This window comes from Pelmatolapia mariae, linkage group LG22, assembly GCF_036321145.2.
Source record: "Pelmatolapia mariae isolate MD_Pm_ZW linkage group LG22, Pm_UMD_F_2, whole genome shotgun sequence".
NCBI classification, from domain to species: domain Eukaryota; kingdom Metazoa; phylum Chordata; class Actinopteri; order Cichliformes; family Cichlidae; genus Pelmatolapia; species Pelmatolapia mariae.
In genome coordinates this window covers 7,796,370-7,812,703 of record NC_086245.2, presented here as the reverse complement: position 1 = coordinate 7,812,703, position 16,334 = coordinate 7,796,370, and the positions used below count along the sequence as shown (strand labels likewise).

General features: G+C 38.8%; 2 protein-coding genes across 2 annotated transcripts; both read right to left on the bottom strand.

Moving 5' to 3' along the window:
* Positions 1 to 287: 287 nt before the first annotated feature.
* LOC135933566 (C-type lectin domain family 4 member E-like) lies at positions 288 to 9,233 on the bottom strand. Its single transcript, XM_065471694.1, has 7 exons — positions 9,119 to 9,233; positions 1,651 to 1,764; positions 1,381 to 1,458; positions 1,222 to 1,287; positions 961 to 1,112; positions 721 to 845; positions 288 to 629 (listed from the first exon to the last, which is right to left on the bottom strand). Exons 1-7 carry the CDS (start codon positions 9,231 to 9,233, stop codon positions 587 to 589), a joined length of 693 nt encoding a protein of 230 aa, XP_065327766.1. The 3' UTR covers positions 288 to 586.
* Positions 9,234 to 12,365: 3,132 nt separating this feature from the next.
* On the bottom strand, positions 12,366 to 13,935 carry LOC135933534 (C-type lectin domain family 4 member E-like). The gene is made up of 5 exons (XM_065471642.1): positions 13,905 to 13,935; positions 13,466 to 13,579; positions 12,865 to 13,016; positions 12,630 to 12,754; positions 12,366 to 12,543 (listed from the first exon to the last, which is right to left on the bottom strand). Exons 1-5 carry the CDS (start codon positions 13,933 to 13,935, stop codon positions 12,366 to 12,368), a joined length of 600 nt encoding a protein of 199 aa, XP_065327714.1.
* Between the last annotated feature and the right edge of the window lie 2,399 nt (positions 13,936 to 16,334).

Here is a 16,334-nt window from a genome sequence, read left to right as displayed (position 1 = left end):
TTTTCAAGAGGTACAGATGTGAGAGTTCAGAAAAGAGTTTTTATTTATAACACTTAAAAAAACCTTCTCACACTGTGAGAAACACAGGATCTTTGTTTGTTTGTTTGTTTGTTTGTTTGTTTTAGTGCATTACTCTTTCTTCCTCCTTTAAAAGTGAGAATAAATAATTTAAAGGTATGATTTTTTTTAATGATTTTGTATACAAAATACTTTGTAATTATTTAATTGGTTAAAAAGTGTGATTTATTATTGAAAGGACTCTAATAAATTTCACAGGTGGCCACACATGTTGCACATCATAATCACATCACTAAGGAAAAATATCAAATACAAACTATTACTCACGCTTATTTCATTGTGTTCCCTTTTTCCTGTTTGTGACATTACTTTTGAAAATTGCATCACTCCATTCTGGTGTTTCATATGTGAATTTCAGTCACATACTTTTCTAAACTGTCCTTTTACTCCTGCTTTCTCACAAATACTTCTGTGAGGCTTTGAGCAAAATGCATCAAACCAACACTCCAGATCATCAGTGCTGCCTTTTTCTCCCATCCTCGCACAGTCCTCTCCATCAGGTTGTTCATCATCTGTCCCATTCCAATTGTCTGGCTCTATGCCACTTCAAACTAAGCGATGAAGAACAAAAATAATTAGTTCAGTAAAAACTGGTAACTTTAATTCTGGATATGAAAAAAAATATTTTTACAACAATCAAACCTTTGATCCAGTGGTGATCCGTCCACCCACAACCATCTGTCCTCTACTGCTGAGTCTGTCAGTCCGATCCAGAACTTGTCCTCATCTTCAGTCATTACATCTCTCAGTCTTCTCTGCAAGAATGTCTGATCAGGAAAAGATGAAGAAAATGACTTTGTTAGACTTTTCTGTGCTGAGAAGGTGAAACATAAAGATGTAATAAAACATGTGAGAACATGAACCTGCAGCAGTGTTTCATACCTGCTCCTCCCTGCTGTCTATCTTAACCAGGTCTCCTCCTTTAGCTCTACACTCAACTCTGCTCTCATTCCAGGATGAATTACTGCTGGAGAAGTAATAGCACTTTCCTCCATGTTGCTCCCAGCCTTCTTCACATTTATAACAAGGATCATCTTTGAAGAGATTACAGCAACGACTTCAGTCAGGTGGAAGAAATCACTGTTCATGTTTGTGTGAACTTAGCTTGAGGTTAGTGTCTCAAAGACAAAATCTGTAACTTACCTATTACTTTAGGTCCTGGACAGGTCGGCTGCACCGTGCTGCATGATTTTATCTTAGAGAGAGTCTCTGTTAGAATAAAGAATTTAAAAAATCAACTTTCATCAGTCATTCACCAGGAATGTCTGACCAAATATCAAAGTGCATGTTAAATATTCTTACCTGTGAAATTACGTTCACACTTCATTTTGTGATCTTCCAGATTTTTGAGCTCTTTGTTAGTTTTTATGATTTCAAATGCTGATTAAAAGATATTAAAACCAAACAAATAAACAAATACATCACTCAGTCACTTTTTATTTACATTGAAAAAAAATTAAATGTAAAAACAGCAGTTTGAGGAAAACATTAAACCGAAGCATCATTTTTCTTAACATTGCTGAAAATAATTAATGTTAATTTGAGTCTTATTAAATTCTAATATTAACTCACTGGTAAAACACAGCGCAATGAGAGCAGCTGACAGGAGAACACTGAGAACCACCAGGATCACTCTCTCTGAGGTGACCTTTGACTTTTTGCTCACCACAGCTTGTTGAGGACCCTCTGAATAGTGAGAAAAGGGAACACAATATAGATGTGAGATGTGGTGTATATGTGTTTCAGAATTTTATTGAGCTAGATTTTAGGTGTTAAGGTAAACCTACCTCAGTAACACACGAGGGACTTTTAGTATGTTTTTGTCATTTTATTTTGTTTTTATAAACACTTTTTTTTTTTCTTCTGCCTGAGGTAACCCAGCTTCTCACCGCACTTTGTTACTCCACTATTCATGCTGGAAAGGCTTTGTAATAAGTAATAATGTGTGTATTTTTTTTTCTTTTGCCTGTCCCGTTTGGCTCTTTTGCCATCAGAATTATTGTCTAAAAGCGAAGAAAGATGCCCAACGGATTTACTTTACCAAATGGACCATCCCAGCCTTGCCATAATGGTCTATTTGATTCATCTTTTATTGTTTATTTTATTTTATTTTCACTTGCTAAATACGGGACAGACTTGACTGGGGAAAAGCAAGGGGAGAAAGAAAGAGGGAAAGAAACACCTTTTATAAACACCTTTAATAAGACTGGACAGGATGAAGTTTTAAAGAGCAGAGCTAGTGATGGTAGATGAGTTTAAACACCTGGGATTAACCTTCCAAAGCAACAGACAGTGCATTAGAGAGGTGAAGAAGAGGAAGGGTGGAGTAACTAGAGATGAGTGTCAGTGGCGATGTGTGACACAAAAATATAATAGCAAGACTGACATGAGTCCTGCTATGATGTATAATTTGGAGATGATAGTACTGACAAAAAGGCAGGAGGCAGAGCTGGAGGTGGTGATGAAGAAGTGCAGATCAGGTCGAGTGGTTCAGAGACAAAGTTGGAGATGCGAGGCTGAGATGGTTTGGACATATGGAGATGTGGGCTGGTGCAATGCTTCTCCAGCCTCCGACTCATTGATGGTGGCTGGGATCGCAGCACTGCGGGCCATGTGCAGCATTAACACCTGTGTGCTTATATGGAGAGAATGACCATAACGTTTCTGACAGACCTTTTCGTTTGTGGGTTCTCTTTTAATGTGTGATTTTCAATGTGTGTGTGTGTGTGTGTGTGTGTGTGTGTGTGTGTGTGTGTGTGTGTGTGGATTAATATACATACTTAAATCATTTTATGCCTGGAATACATTTTTAGTGCTTTTATTTGTGATGTATATGTTGCAGAGTATAGCATGTTGGAAAAGAATGGAGAGAATCCTCTACTATACGTTTGGGTTGGCATTATTTTTGATTTTTTTTTTACTAATCACATGCTTTGGTGTTTTTTGTGTCTTGTGTGAGGTGTGGGCCACACCCATGTGGGAGGGGAGATTCTACTCTAGTCCGACTGCCAGCTATTTGGAGTTGAGTACAGGGAGCAGTTGATTGGGAAGGATTAGAGCTCTTCTCTATAAAGAGGAGAGGAGAGGAGAGGAAATGGGGGGGGGGGGGTGTTTTTTTAGTAGGACACTGTTGCAGCAGGGAAGCCAGTTGACCTTGGAGACTCTAGGATGAAAAGTGCACATTTTAAAGGAAATGATTTTTTATTACCTGACCTGGTTTTGCTTTTAAAATAATCTGATGATGCTGGGGGGGAGGACTCGTTTTAATTAGGATTCGTGTGGATCTGCTGGGATAAAAACACTGGATTGGAGGCTCTCTGTGCCCATGGAAAGGAAACTGGCCAAGATTTAGAGAAGTTTCAGCTCAAGAGTAGAAGCCCCAAGATCTGGTGTAGAGACCCACCCTCGAACAAAGCCAGGCCTGAAAAGGGGGGTGGAAAGAATTTCTCAGGAAGATGCAGGATTGATGTGTTTTTGGCTACTTGTTCTTCCGAGTGACCACCTTTCCCTGTTTGTAACCAGGCTGACAACCCTGACCGCGATGGCTTTGGTCCTTGGATTCCAGTCTGGAGTTATGTCTTCAGCCAGTAGTCTGACTTGGAGGAGAAGAAAAATAAATCTTGTGTACCTCACTGCAGTGTGAGCATGTTGGTTTCTTACTGGTCAAAATCAGTGCTTACTACCTTCTTTTACGGATGCCATTTTGGGCCGTAGGCTTACAGGAAGATAGCCAGTAACAGTGTCACCTCCCTTTCACAACTCGCTTTACTGTACACCACCTTGGGTTTGAATTCCTTACTAGGCTACCGTCTGTCCTTGCCTCCCGTCAAGCCATTTCTCTTTCCTTGGTGTATTTTTAAGCCTAAGTAGCTTTCCAATCGTTGTATCCAATCATTAATAAAGTATTCAGAGGAGTTATAGCCTGACTACACTGTCATAGTCACAATTATTAATGTAGATTAAACATTAGTAACTGAATTACCACTTCTGCTTTTTTTTTAAGTAGGCAGTGAAGAGGAACTGAAATACAAAGAACAGGTTTATGTAAATTACTACAGTGTCTGTTCTAAATGTGCCTGTTCAGAATCAGCCAGCTGAGGTCTCCTGATGCAGAAGAAGATACAAAACATCTTTCAGCTAATAATTGCTCCTCCACACAACCGTAACGTCAGCACTACACTTTCTTTTAAGCGACACACATGCCCAGTATGAAATAGATATGATCAAAGATATACTCACACACTCACTCACACTCTCTCATTTAAATAATCTGTCACTCCATCAGAGCCACTTCCTAATTCTGACTAACTCTAACTTTGGCTCTTTATAAATTTGAAAAAATACCCGTTGTTAATTTTACTTCACTCACTTTGCCACATTCATTTTTCTGAAGCTGCTGTAAGCTTGCTCTGATCTTAAATGTTTCTCTTATATTCATCACTGGGATATTTTTAGTCTTAAGGTTGTGATGCTTTTAAAGAGAAAATACACATGGTTTGCCAGTATTACTGTAAATGCTGAGGGTGGCTATTGTTGTACATATTTTGTGCATCTTTTTTTTTATTTCATGACATAAATTTTGGAGGAAATCAAATGTTCTGTTTTATACTTTCTGTTACTGTTTTTTTTTTTAAAACTGATTCTGTCTCATGTTTTGTGTGCAAGGGCAAAACTCTGTGTGACCAAAGAACACATTTTCAATTTTTAAAAAACATGAAAACAAGCAATATTCACATCACACTCAAACCTAACACATCAAAATCTTTCCATTTGTACATTTACACAGATAAGACTCACCATTAGCGCCCACCTTTCCTCGCGTGAACTTCACATCAGAGTACACGACTTCAGCTTCAGACATTGTGCTGCTGTGTGCCTATCAGTGAGTGTGAAAGTGAAGTTTCACAACTTCCTTGCAAGAAGAGGGCATTATACTCCACCCTTTTCTACAAGATCTTAATGTCAGTGGATGGTTTACTAATGAAGAAATAATTGCACTTTGCTCCACGTTGCAGCCTTTTTCACATTACAAACACAAAAACAGCAGCATCAGATTTTCTTGGTTTAAAAAGAACAGATCAGAGAAAAATGAAAAAAGATCATATGAAAAAAACACAGCCTATTTTTCAAAGATTCACTAAATGAGAATATTTTACCACCTTTACTGTAAATGTTTTGTGATGATCTGTGTGTGTGTGTGTGTGTGTGTGTGTGTGTGTGTGTGTGTGTGTGTGTGTGTGTGTGTGTGTGTTCTTGGAATCTTAGATTTGTAGTTTCAGTTTGGCATTAATAGGCTGTGTTTGGATTCCTGATGAGCTCAATATTTATTCCTGTATGAAATGATGAAACATGTTCTAGTTAGTGTTCATGGAGTTAGTCTTCTTTGCATTTTGGTTTATTGTTCTCGTGTCATTTAGCATCAAATTATCCTTGGGCAATAAACTCTACTTGACCCCCAGGTGTGTGTGCGTGTGTGTGTGTGTGTGTGTGTGTGTGTGTGTGTGTGTGTGTGTGTGTGTGTGTGTGTGTGTGTGTGTGCAAGAATGTCAGAAAACACTTAGGATAGATAAAGGCACTGTATAAATGTGTGTGATTGGGTGAATTAGTTTTGTGCTCAAATTATTTAAACAATTTCAGTGGTTTAATCTCTTCTGTGTGAGTCTTTGTCTCTGTGTTCAGGGGTTCCCCTTTTATTTCCTGTTTATTTCTGATAGAGCTTTGCTTTTGTTTTAATGCCATGGTTACTGTCTCAGTTTCAGCATGTTGTCATGTGTCTATGTATAAATAATCTTGTAATACATAAACCGTTCATTGAAAATGCATCAGGTGATTGGCTTGGCTATAGAAGCACATTTCTTTGCCTTGAGACACTTGATTCACAGACATCCAGTTTTCATTTTTTGTGTTGAGAAGCTTCACCACAGAGGAAATACACAAATACATAAAATAAATGGTAACAAAATGCCAAAGTGCAGGTTTGTGTGGCTACAAGAAAATTTAGGTTCCCTTATTTGTTGATTATAACAGCTATAACAATTCATCACACAGCCAACAGTAAGAGCCGCAGACACATTTGACAAACAGGAAACATGACACAGAGTGTAAAACAAAACATCACACATGCTAATCGTAGTTCCTAATTTTTTTTTGCTGTAATATCTTTCTTTTATCTCACTTAAACCTACGTGACTAAGCAACAACAGCTGGATGTAAGCTAAGATTGTGCCAGTTAATTCTGGGCTCAAGTGTCATTAAAAACGTGTACTTCTTACATTAGATGAGAGTTTATTCGAGTCCAACAAAGAACGCTTTAAAGAAAGCTCCACTCATGCCAGTGTTCCAGGTTAACTGGTTTTCTACTGGTTAGATTTGTTGACATGTTCCAATGTTGCATCCGTAGATTCGTTGGTTTATGCAAGTATATCATGCAATTTGACCAGATTTAAGACCTCATGGGGAAAGGATGCCATCTCCAGTTCATGCAAATGTATTCATGCATAGGTGTCAATATTATCTTCAGATGCAAATTATGCTGAATAAAATATTTTTTATATTTTTTAAGTTAAAATAAAAACTGAAGAAATAAACAGCCCTCTGGTTGGTCCAAACCTGTGTGTTTCTGTGATGTCATTCAAAGTCGAACATTTTCTCTCTGATACTCAGCTATGCATGTTTTCCTATATTAATACTTAAATTAGTTAAATATGTTAATAGAAATATTTGTCTATTAAAAATAAGCTCATGCTAAAGCCAAATTTATACAGTTAGACAAGTTTAATAATAAAGAACCAACTACAGTCTCTTTTAATAAATATCTTAATGTCATGGTCCTAAATCTGTTGACTGAGGGTTTTGTGTTATTAATATTATCCTATGTTCTTGTTTGTTCTGGTTATGTATTGGTTTAATATTTGCTAGTTGTTAGGTTTTGGTTCTGTACTCCCTCTGTTCTGGAGTTAGTCTCTGTATAAAGCCCGTGTCTCTGAGTTTGTGTCTTTACATGTGTGTTGAGTTTCCTGTTTTATTGTGAAGATCTGTGTCTTGTGTCAGTGCATTCAGCTTTGTGTCTAGTCGTGCTCATTAGGTTCAGCTGTGTCTCCCTCCTGTGTCCAGTTTCCTCGTTTCCCTTTGTACTTATATACCCAGGCCGCATCCTTCGGAGGACCCGACCTTTGCCGTCTACGTGGGCTGGGTCCTTCGAAGACCGAGAAGGCCGGAAATGCGAGGCTGTGAAATTGGACGGTCTAGCCTTCAGATTTGCGTCGCCACTGTCTTGGTGAAGTTAACTCAGCCATCTGCTCCTTGCTATCTAAAATATAACAGGACACTGCCGTAAATTCTCGACCATCTCACACTTCTGTTTAATCAGTTCTCTGTTTGACGTTTATTCAGCTGTGTGAAAACCCCGGAGGAACCCTCCCGAGGGATTAATAAAGTTTTATTTAATCTAATCTAATAACTTTAATCTCAGCCAAACCGATTTACTTAGGAACAAATAAAACACTGAAAAAAGTCAAACAATAACATTTTTAAGTTATCTGAGTGACTTCTATATCACGTTTAACCTGAGTGGCGAAAGACTGCGGAGGTCTGAAAACGATGAAGCTGGAAACTGGAATTGGCTGGGCCGCGCTATGAATTCTGGGATATGGTGGGCCACGAAGGATACACCCAACCCATCCTTCAAATCTGGGGAAAAGGAGGGCGCATTTGTCGTCCGGATTCGGAGGAGTCTACGAATTGGGACAGCTTTCGTCGCGTCACTGTGATGTAATCAGTCTACAAATGCGGCCTCGAGGATGCAGCCTACGCTTTGGGACACAGCTATAGTGTTTTCCCTTGCTCGTGACTGGTCCGTCTGTGTAACCTCAGTATGTTCTTGCCTATATATCTAGTCTATATTTTCACCACATAAAGCTCACTCTTCGCATCTAAGCCAGTGGCTGCGTTTGGGTCATCATTCATAATTTTCACACGTCTGCTGCCGCTGCCGTGACAGTATGGACCAGTCACAATACGGACCCAGCAGCATTCACCCCGTCTGAGGAGCTCCAAGAGTACATTATTTATTCGGTGGAAAAACTAAAAACGATCTGTGGCAGAATCATTCGGAGAGGGAGTCTCACTGCGCTGTAGAGACCCGGCTACAGCAACTGGTTTCTGGTCTCCCCTGGCTACTGAGCTCATTTCACACTCGAACAGGATTTCCTCCTCAACATACTTCATCTTCACCCCCCAGCCGCTACCGCTCACCTACCGAGCTCAGCAGAGGATGTGTATCAATCCTCCTGTTTTCCACCTGGAGACAGCATTCTCTCTGCCATCACTCCTAAAACTTCCCCGTCTTCCTAAACAACCAAATGCCATGTTGCCATATCATTTTTTGATTTGTTGACATGGTACATTTTTCCACCAATAGGCAAGGGTGGGGGGTTTTGTTGGTTTTTGTTTTTGCTCACAAGTGTTTTCCTTAGAAAACGCTGTTTTTGCAGTTTCTTCCCGCAGTAAATATAAAAACAGTGATAGTATTCAGGAAAAAACATCGCGTATATGTTTTTTAATTATAACTCTGGTTTTACATGGCCTATCAACACAATTTAAAACTGGTATGTAGTATAAAGTCCACATTTTTAATGCAAAAATGGAGAATCAGGGTATTCTTGGGTGACATAGCAACATCTTGGTGCTATGTCATCTTAAACTGGTCATGCGTTTGGTTTACCATGACTACTTTATTCTTCCTCAGCGAATCAGCAGCACTTGTGCGATTGAACAGGTGGAATCTGTCGCCGCCTTCAGGTTTTTAGGCACCTGCATCTCTGCTGATCTGACCTGCACCCACAACACTTGGTAAATAAGGCCCAACAGTAGCTGCACTTCCCCCGTGTCCTGAGGAAGAATAATCTGGACCAGAAGCTGCTACTGGCCTTCTCAGTGGAGACCGTGCTCTCCTACTGATTGGGTGTTTGGTACTCAGGGACTACAACTGAGAACAGGAAAGTTACACAGAGGTAAATTAACACCACCCAAAAATCAATACCTGCTCTCTGCCACCCCTGAAGGCCATCGCAGGATCCTCCTGTCTCTAGTTGGTGCCTCAGGTGAATCAGGTCCCACACCTCCAAATTCAAAAACAGCTTCTTCCCCTGAGCCATGGTCTGAGTAACCCTCATCACTCAGGTCACGCACACATGGACTCTTTCAGACCAAGTCCTTTGCACTATTTCCAACCACTTTGTTCTCCAATGTGTGCTTTACAAATGTTTTGTACATATTCCTCTTGATTGTATACTTTTCTCTTGTTTGTCATTTGTTCCTGCTCTCTTACCATTAAATTTTATTCCTGTGCAGTTGGTGTGGAGCACCCATAATTTGCACTGATAATAAAGGGCTATTCTAGTCTAGTCTAGACTATTCTGAAATGATCATATTCACCACATTTTCAGGAAACCTGACCTGTGACCTTGAGGTTGAGCTCACTGAGATTCAAACTCGTCTGACATTTGTAGTAGATTCAGCTGTGGTATGTCCATGCTGCCTTCTTGCATCTTATCAGTCGATATTTTTCTTTTTTGTCAGTTATTTAACTCTATATACATCTTTAATTCTCATTTTTCTTTACTGTAGATACACCAAATCATTATTTTCTCTGTTTTAATGCTGAGATTATATTTTGATCCATTTTACTGATTCATTTTAACCTTTGTTTCCTTTTCATTGTGGGAAGATGTTTACTAAACTGAAGCGAATGTATCACATTTGTACCACAGAAAACTGATGTCATTTTTTTTCCATCTGTGGTTTTCTTAGTTGCAAACGTCCACTGAAGGCACACAGTGACTAAACCTCCTCTACACTGTCAGTGTGTATAAAACACACACAGGTTTATTAGCAAAGACACACGGAAAAAATGTTGACTTGAAATACTTTTTTTCAAGCTAGTGTTTGTCTGATGATGACCACTCAGATCTGTGTGAAGCCCCCTCTCTTGATGTTCTTTGGATCTTTAAATAGCCGAGAGGCGGCAAACAAAGAGAAAGGAAGCATCACACACTGAAAAGAGAACAAACAGTATGCAGGGCAGACATTTATAGACACACAACCACGAAGGTAGTATTTGAAGTTTAAGTTGCACACTGTCTAGTTGCTGCTGTTTACTTCCAAATACGTCTGTTAGGAAATTTGCAGGCTATTTAAACCCATAGTTTCAGAAATTGATCTCCCCTTTTGATGCCTGTATTTTCACCGTCCCATCCTTCATGATTAATCCCATCTCAACTGTCCATGTAGCAACCTCTCTACAAAGTGCAAACTAATGCTGATTCGGCTATTGAGGAAAACTGTGTTTCAGCATTTTGATAGGATTTCCAGCAGTGAGCAATCCAAACACAATCATCTGCCCTCTTACCCTGAATTTGAAACTCTAATCCAGAAATTGTCCTCAGCATCCTTAATCGTGTCTCTAAACATTGGGAATTTCACACATTTCACACACTTTAAATATGTGAACATTTAAAAAATGCTAAAAATTTCATCCTCATGCAGCTACGGGTAGCTATCGTTTTTGTTAGTTTTTGTTAGAATGTATGGTTTGTTTGTTAAAAATGTATCTCATTTTTATATCCATCTGAACCAAGGAAACCACAAAGAACAAACATGAGAAGGTTGAACAGGCACGGAGAAAAACGAAATACTGAGTATTCACAGAAAACTTGAAACACTCCAAAACGTAAAATACTTACAACAGCAAACCTAAACATGAACTCAGAATAAGAATATTAAACAGCAAACAGATCAAACTCCAGGACTATGATGATCCCAGGTCATAAATAAGTGTTAGTTTTCTTGTGGCTACTCCTGGTTCATGTTTTCTTTTACCAATGACAACTAAGTCATTGTTGGGTTACATTAAAATTTTGGACATGCGATTTGAATCAGATGCTCAACTTTTTGAAAATGTCTTTATTAAGCGAAAACAATTGAATTTTTATGTAGCTTTGAAGTCTCCTTACTCTGCTTTATGTTGTCAGCTTTATTGTCATTGGTGTTGCCATATGAAAAGAAAGATCGTATGCGTGTCCTCATTAGGATAAAAATCTGTGTTGGTGTGTGGGGCTGTAGCACGTTAACAAACACTTTAAACCAACAGGAAACAGCAGACATTTGGTATCAGTCAATCACATGTTAAAATGTCACACATGGTCATGGTCACTTCCTCATTTTGTTCTGTCTTGATACCTCAGACACTTGTTTAAATGGTTGTCTTTCTTACTTTTGTTCAAACTGATGCTTGTCTGACCACATCGATCTTTTTGAATCTTGAACTTTTTCTACTTCCTTATGAATTACATAAATTTTTTGTGGCCTTATATATTTACATGCATGTACTTACCTTTTATGTCCTGTAGATAGTTGCTCATGCTGAGGCTTCAAGATGACCAGAGTTAGTCCAGCTGTGTCTGAATAAACAAATAAATAAATTGTGTCTTTTACTATTTGGATAAACACGAGAGCTATAGCATTGGGTGGAGTTCTCCATGCTTGAACAAATTAAACTAATCATAGATTTATTTTTGTTACAGCAGTTCTCTCTCTCTCTCTCTCTCTCTCTCTCCCCCCTGCATAATTACGGGTGCACCCTTTAGAGAGAGGAAGGGGAGAAGGGCAAAGGCGGCAGTTAGACCATTCAGGGGAGTGTGCGTGCTTGTCTGTGGATGCAAGAGGAGGACCGCTCGTCACCATGATGCTCCTGCTGGGGAGGGAATCCAGACAGTGTGTTTTTACGACAGATTTGCATCGGACTCGATGGTAGTTGTTTGAAAGGAAATTTTAAAAATAACAGTCTGAGTAAACCTCTTAACCTCGGCCTCCAACTCATTCTTTCACCCCAATTGTTTTCTACATTGTTTTTATTTAATCTTAGCCCTTAACCCCAAGAACCTCTGGATCATAACATATAAATTCTGTAATTTTGAAGTCAATAAATGGATAAACACATTATCTGTATCTCTGCACCACACACATTGCTGTGAGCGATGATTTTTTTTATTCTTAAACGATAAAACAAGGAAAAATTAGGAACAATCTTTTAATATTTCACAGATGTAAACACTGCTGCAGCAACAAATTACCACAAGAAACAAATCATAAAAATATAACTTAAATTTGTGTTATTATGTTTCAGTTTTTTCTACAAAACACTTGCTAAGTGATTTTTAAATGTTTGTCACATAGAAAATAAAGAATCACACAGTATTCTGTTTCCTCTAAAGCTTTACAGCTGAAATTCAGACGCATACAGTTTTATGCTGTCCTTTTGCTGCTGGATTCTCACAAATACTTCTGCGAGGCACTTTGCAGGATATATCAGACCAACTCTTCTGGTAACCATGACTTTTTTCACCCATCAGTACACAGTCGTCCTCGGGCCAGTTGTCCGGCTCATTGTAGTTCCAATAAGATAAACTAGGAGATGAAGATCAAAAAGAACTCAGGAAACGTTGCTAACTTTAATTTTGAAAATGGGATTCTTTTTTCCACATCAATCAAACCTTTCGTTCAGTGGTGATCCGTCCACCCACAACCATCTGCCCTGCTCTGCTGAGTCTGTCAGTCCGATCCAGAACTTGTCTTCATGATCCTTCATTATGCCTCTCACTTTTTTCCACAGGAATTCCTAAACAGGAAAAGTGGATCAAAAGTATTTTGTGACACTTTTCTCTGCTGAAGAAATGTAAAGTTGTGGTTAAATATGTGAGAACCAAAACTTGCAGCAGTTTTTTATACCTGCTCCTCTCTGCTGTCTATCTTAACCAGGTCTCCTCCTTTAGCTCTACAGTCATCTCTGCTCTCATTCCAGGATGATTTACTGGTCGAGAAGTAATAACACTTTCCTCCATGTTGCTCCCAGCCTTCTTCACATTTATAACATGAATCACCTTTGAAGATATTAAAGCAAAGATTTCAGTCAGGTGGAAGAAACTGTTCATATTTGTGTGATTTGAAGGCAGCAGGAAGCTCCTTCTGTCCTGCACTTACAAACTAAGTTACTGTTTCTGAGTCTATCACTGTTTCTTTACTCATCATCAGAGGACACAAATGTTTAAAAGAATAAATCCATAACTTATTTACCTGTAACTTCAGGAGGTTGTGGACATGTAGGCTGCACTGTGCTGCATGGTTTTGCTTCAGAGTCTCTTTCTTTTACCATAAAGGACATGTAGATTCAATTTTTATTAGTTATTTAGTCTTTAGGGCTTTTTTGCAGAATGTAACAAAACTCTAACTCAAGTCAAGTCATCAATGAATTGTTCTTAAGTTAGTTTTAGTTCTGCTGCAAACATTACTGGGAAAAATCTTTTTTTAATTAGAAAATTCACACACTCACTGGTAACACAGAGGACAACAACAGCAGCAGCCAGAAGAGCACTGAGAACCAGCAGGGCCACTCTCTCTGGGGTGACCTTTGACCTTATGCTCTTCACAGTTTGTTGAGAGCCCTCTAAACATTCAAATGGAACACATATATCACAAAGATGTGAGCATGAACATGTGCAGGTTGTGTGAACACGTGATTTAATTTTTCGTTACCTTATGTAGATAATGATTTGATAACTTATTTGTGTTTGCCGTTTGTATTCTGTTGTAATATTTCTACCAAATCTTCATCAAACATAATTTGAACTAGTTACGTAACTGGCCAGTGAAAGTCTTGATATTATGAATCTCTTTTGTTTTTTAATACAGTAGGATCTTTACCATCCATCCATTTTCTTCCACTTATCGGCCGGGTCACAGGGACAGTGCCTAAGCAGAGAAGCCCAAACCTCCCTCTGCCCAGCCACCTCCTCCAGCCATTCCAGGGGAACATCAAGGCGTTCCCAGGCCAGCCAAGTGATATAAGCTCTCCAGCGTGTCCTAGGTCTGCCCCGGGGGCATGCTCAGAACACCTCACTCAGGAGGCACCGAAGATTACCAGATGCCAGAACCACCTCAACTGGCTCCTTTCGATGTGGAGGAGCAGCGATTCTACTCTGAGCCCCTCATGGATCGCCATACTCCTCACTCCTCTAAGGGAGAGAGAGGCTAGTCACCCTTTGAAGGAAGCTGATTTCTGCTGGTTTCATCCATGATCTTGTTCTTAAGGTCACTACAGACAGTTCGTGGCCATAGGCGAGGGTAGGGACATAGACCGACCGGTAAATTGAGAGCTTCACTTTTAACGCTCAGGTCTCTCTTTACCATGACTAACCGGTACAGCATCCACATCAATGCAGCCACAGCACCCTGCTGCGGGGGAAGCAGCGGCTCTCCCTTCTCCCGTCACTCATGAACAAGAACCCGAGATACTTAAACTCCTCCATTTAGGGCAGGAACTCATCCCTGACCCGGAGTGGGCACTCCACCCAACTCTGCCTTATAGTATAAAGTTCCTTGAGGCTACCGTTTTGGTGCTAGATAAATAAACCTGAATTAAACTGAAGCTTGTAAATAAAATCCTGGGCTGACTTAGGCAGAAAAAACTAAGCACAGGGAGAAAAATGTAACCAGGAGACAAGAACTGCTCATTACTGCTCTTTACCAACCAGGCAGCTCTGTTGAAGATGTCTTTGAGATCCTGACGTCTGAGTAAATCAAGTCAGCCAAAGAGGAAACAGGCTCTGGGCCTACAATGTAAAACATGATTGCTACTCAGTATCATGTGAATTTCTGTTAACTTGAGGTAAAATATAACTTACTAACTAACTAACACTATAAATCTTAGTGCTGTCCGCATTAATCTTGTTAGAATGACGTTAACGCCATAACCGCATTAAGGCGGCAAATCTAAGTTAGTTGGAATATTAATAGTGTTACCCATTAATATTCCAACTAACTTAGTGAGTTCACGCCGGATCCCCCATGCGAGGGGCTGCACGGCATCAATGCATTATGTTAATGCCTTAGCGTAGTGCAGCCCCTCGCACAGGGTGATCTGCGTTAACTTGCGAATGGAGATTTGCAGCGTTAATGCGGTTATGGCGTTAACATCATTTTAACGAGATTAACGCTGACAGCACTAAATAAGACATATATTCACACTAAATTCAAAGGTAACACTTTATAATTAGACCCTAAGGACATGACAATGAAATGTAATTTTGATGTGGTTTTTTTATTACAATGTAATGTTATTTACATAAAAATACTTTGGTACAATAGAATGAAGTAAGTAACAAGTCAGGTTTTTACCAGAAACAAATAAATAATTATACTGTAAAAAAAAAAAAAATAAGTATGGCATTAGTACATTTACAATACAATGTAAGTAATTTTAAGTAGTTCTTAATTTCATGGTATTTTTGCAGAAAAAGAAAGAACATTTCTACATGTTACATCATATATACACTGCACATTTGAGGACGTGGCCCCACTTTTGTCCTTTTATGCCTCGAGCTGATGTGCATGTTGCATGTTCTTTTCTTTGTATGCCTGCCTTTTTAGTACAGGCAGGCATACAATACTGATTTAAAATAGTTTATTGTTAATGTTCTGTTTAAGCAGTGAATGTGGAAGGAAAAAAGTTAGACTTGGCTCCATCATTAAAAGAGCACATAGGCCTACACATTTTGATGGCATTTATTTTTTCTTTTAAGTTACAAAGAGTGAACAGTCCTTCTCACATTAATATTTATATAATAAAAGTACAACTAAATAACTGAACATTCGTCATCCACATCGACATAATGAACAAAGATGAATAAAGATGTGAAAATATAAGGACATTAAAAGGCAGGAGCAATATGGCCTGCAGCATATTTACAATGTAAGACGGGGAAATATTGTGTTATACTTGCGAACAACTACCATTAAAATTATGCAGTAATTAAGTTACTTACCTTGTACTTAACATTACTCACAGTGTATCCTTTCTTTGTTTCCTGTAATAACCTAATTTGTTGCCCCCTTGTTTAAGTGTACCTACGTTTAAGTATTTGGACGTAAATATAATATATATGTAATTGTAATTTAAAAAATAAATTGAAATTGTATTAAAAATACACAGGGATTAAGCCATTAGTCACATTATAAAGTGTTACCCATTAATATTCCAACTAACAAAAAGCCAATAATATTAAGATGCATGTATGTTAAACATAACTCTAATAAGTACACGAATAAATCAACTCACCTTTGGTTTCCCTCGTCCCTCTTTTAAATTTGACATCAGAATAAACTATTTCAGCTTCAGGCATTTTACTGCTGTGTGACCATCG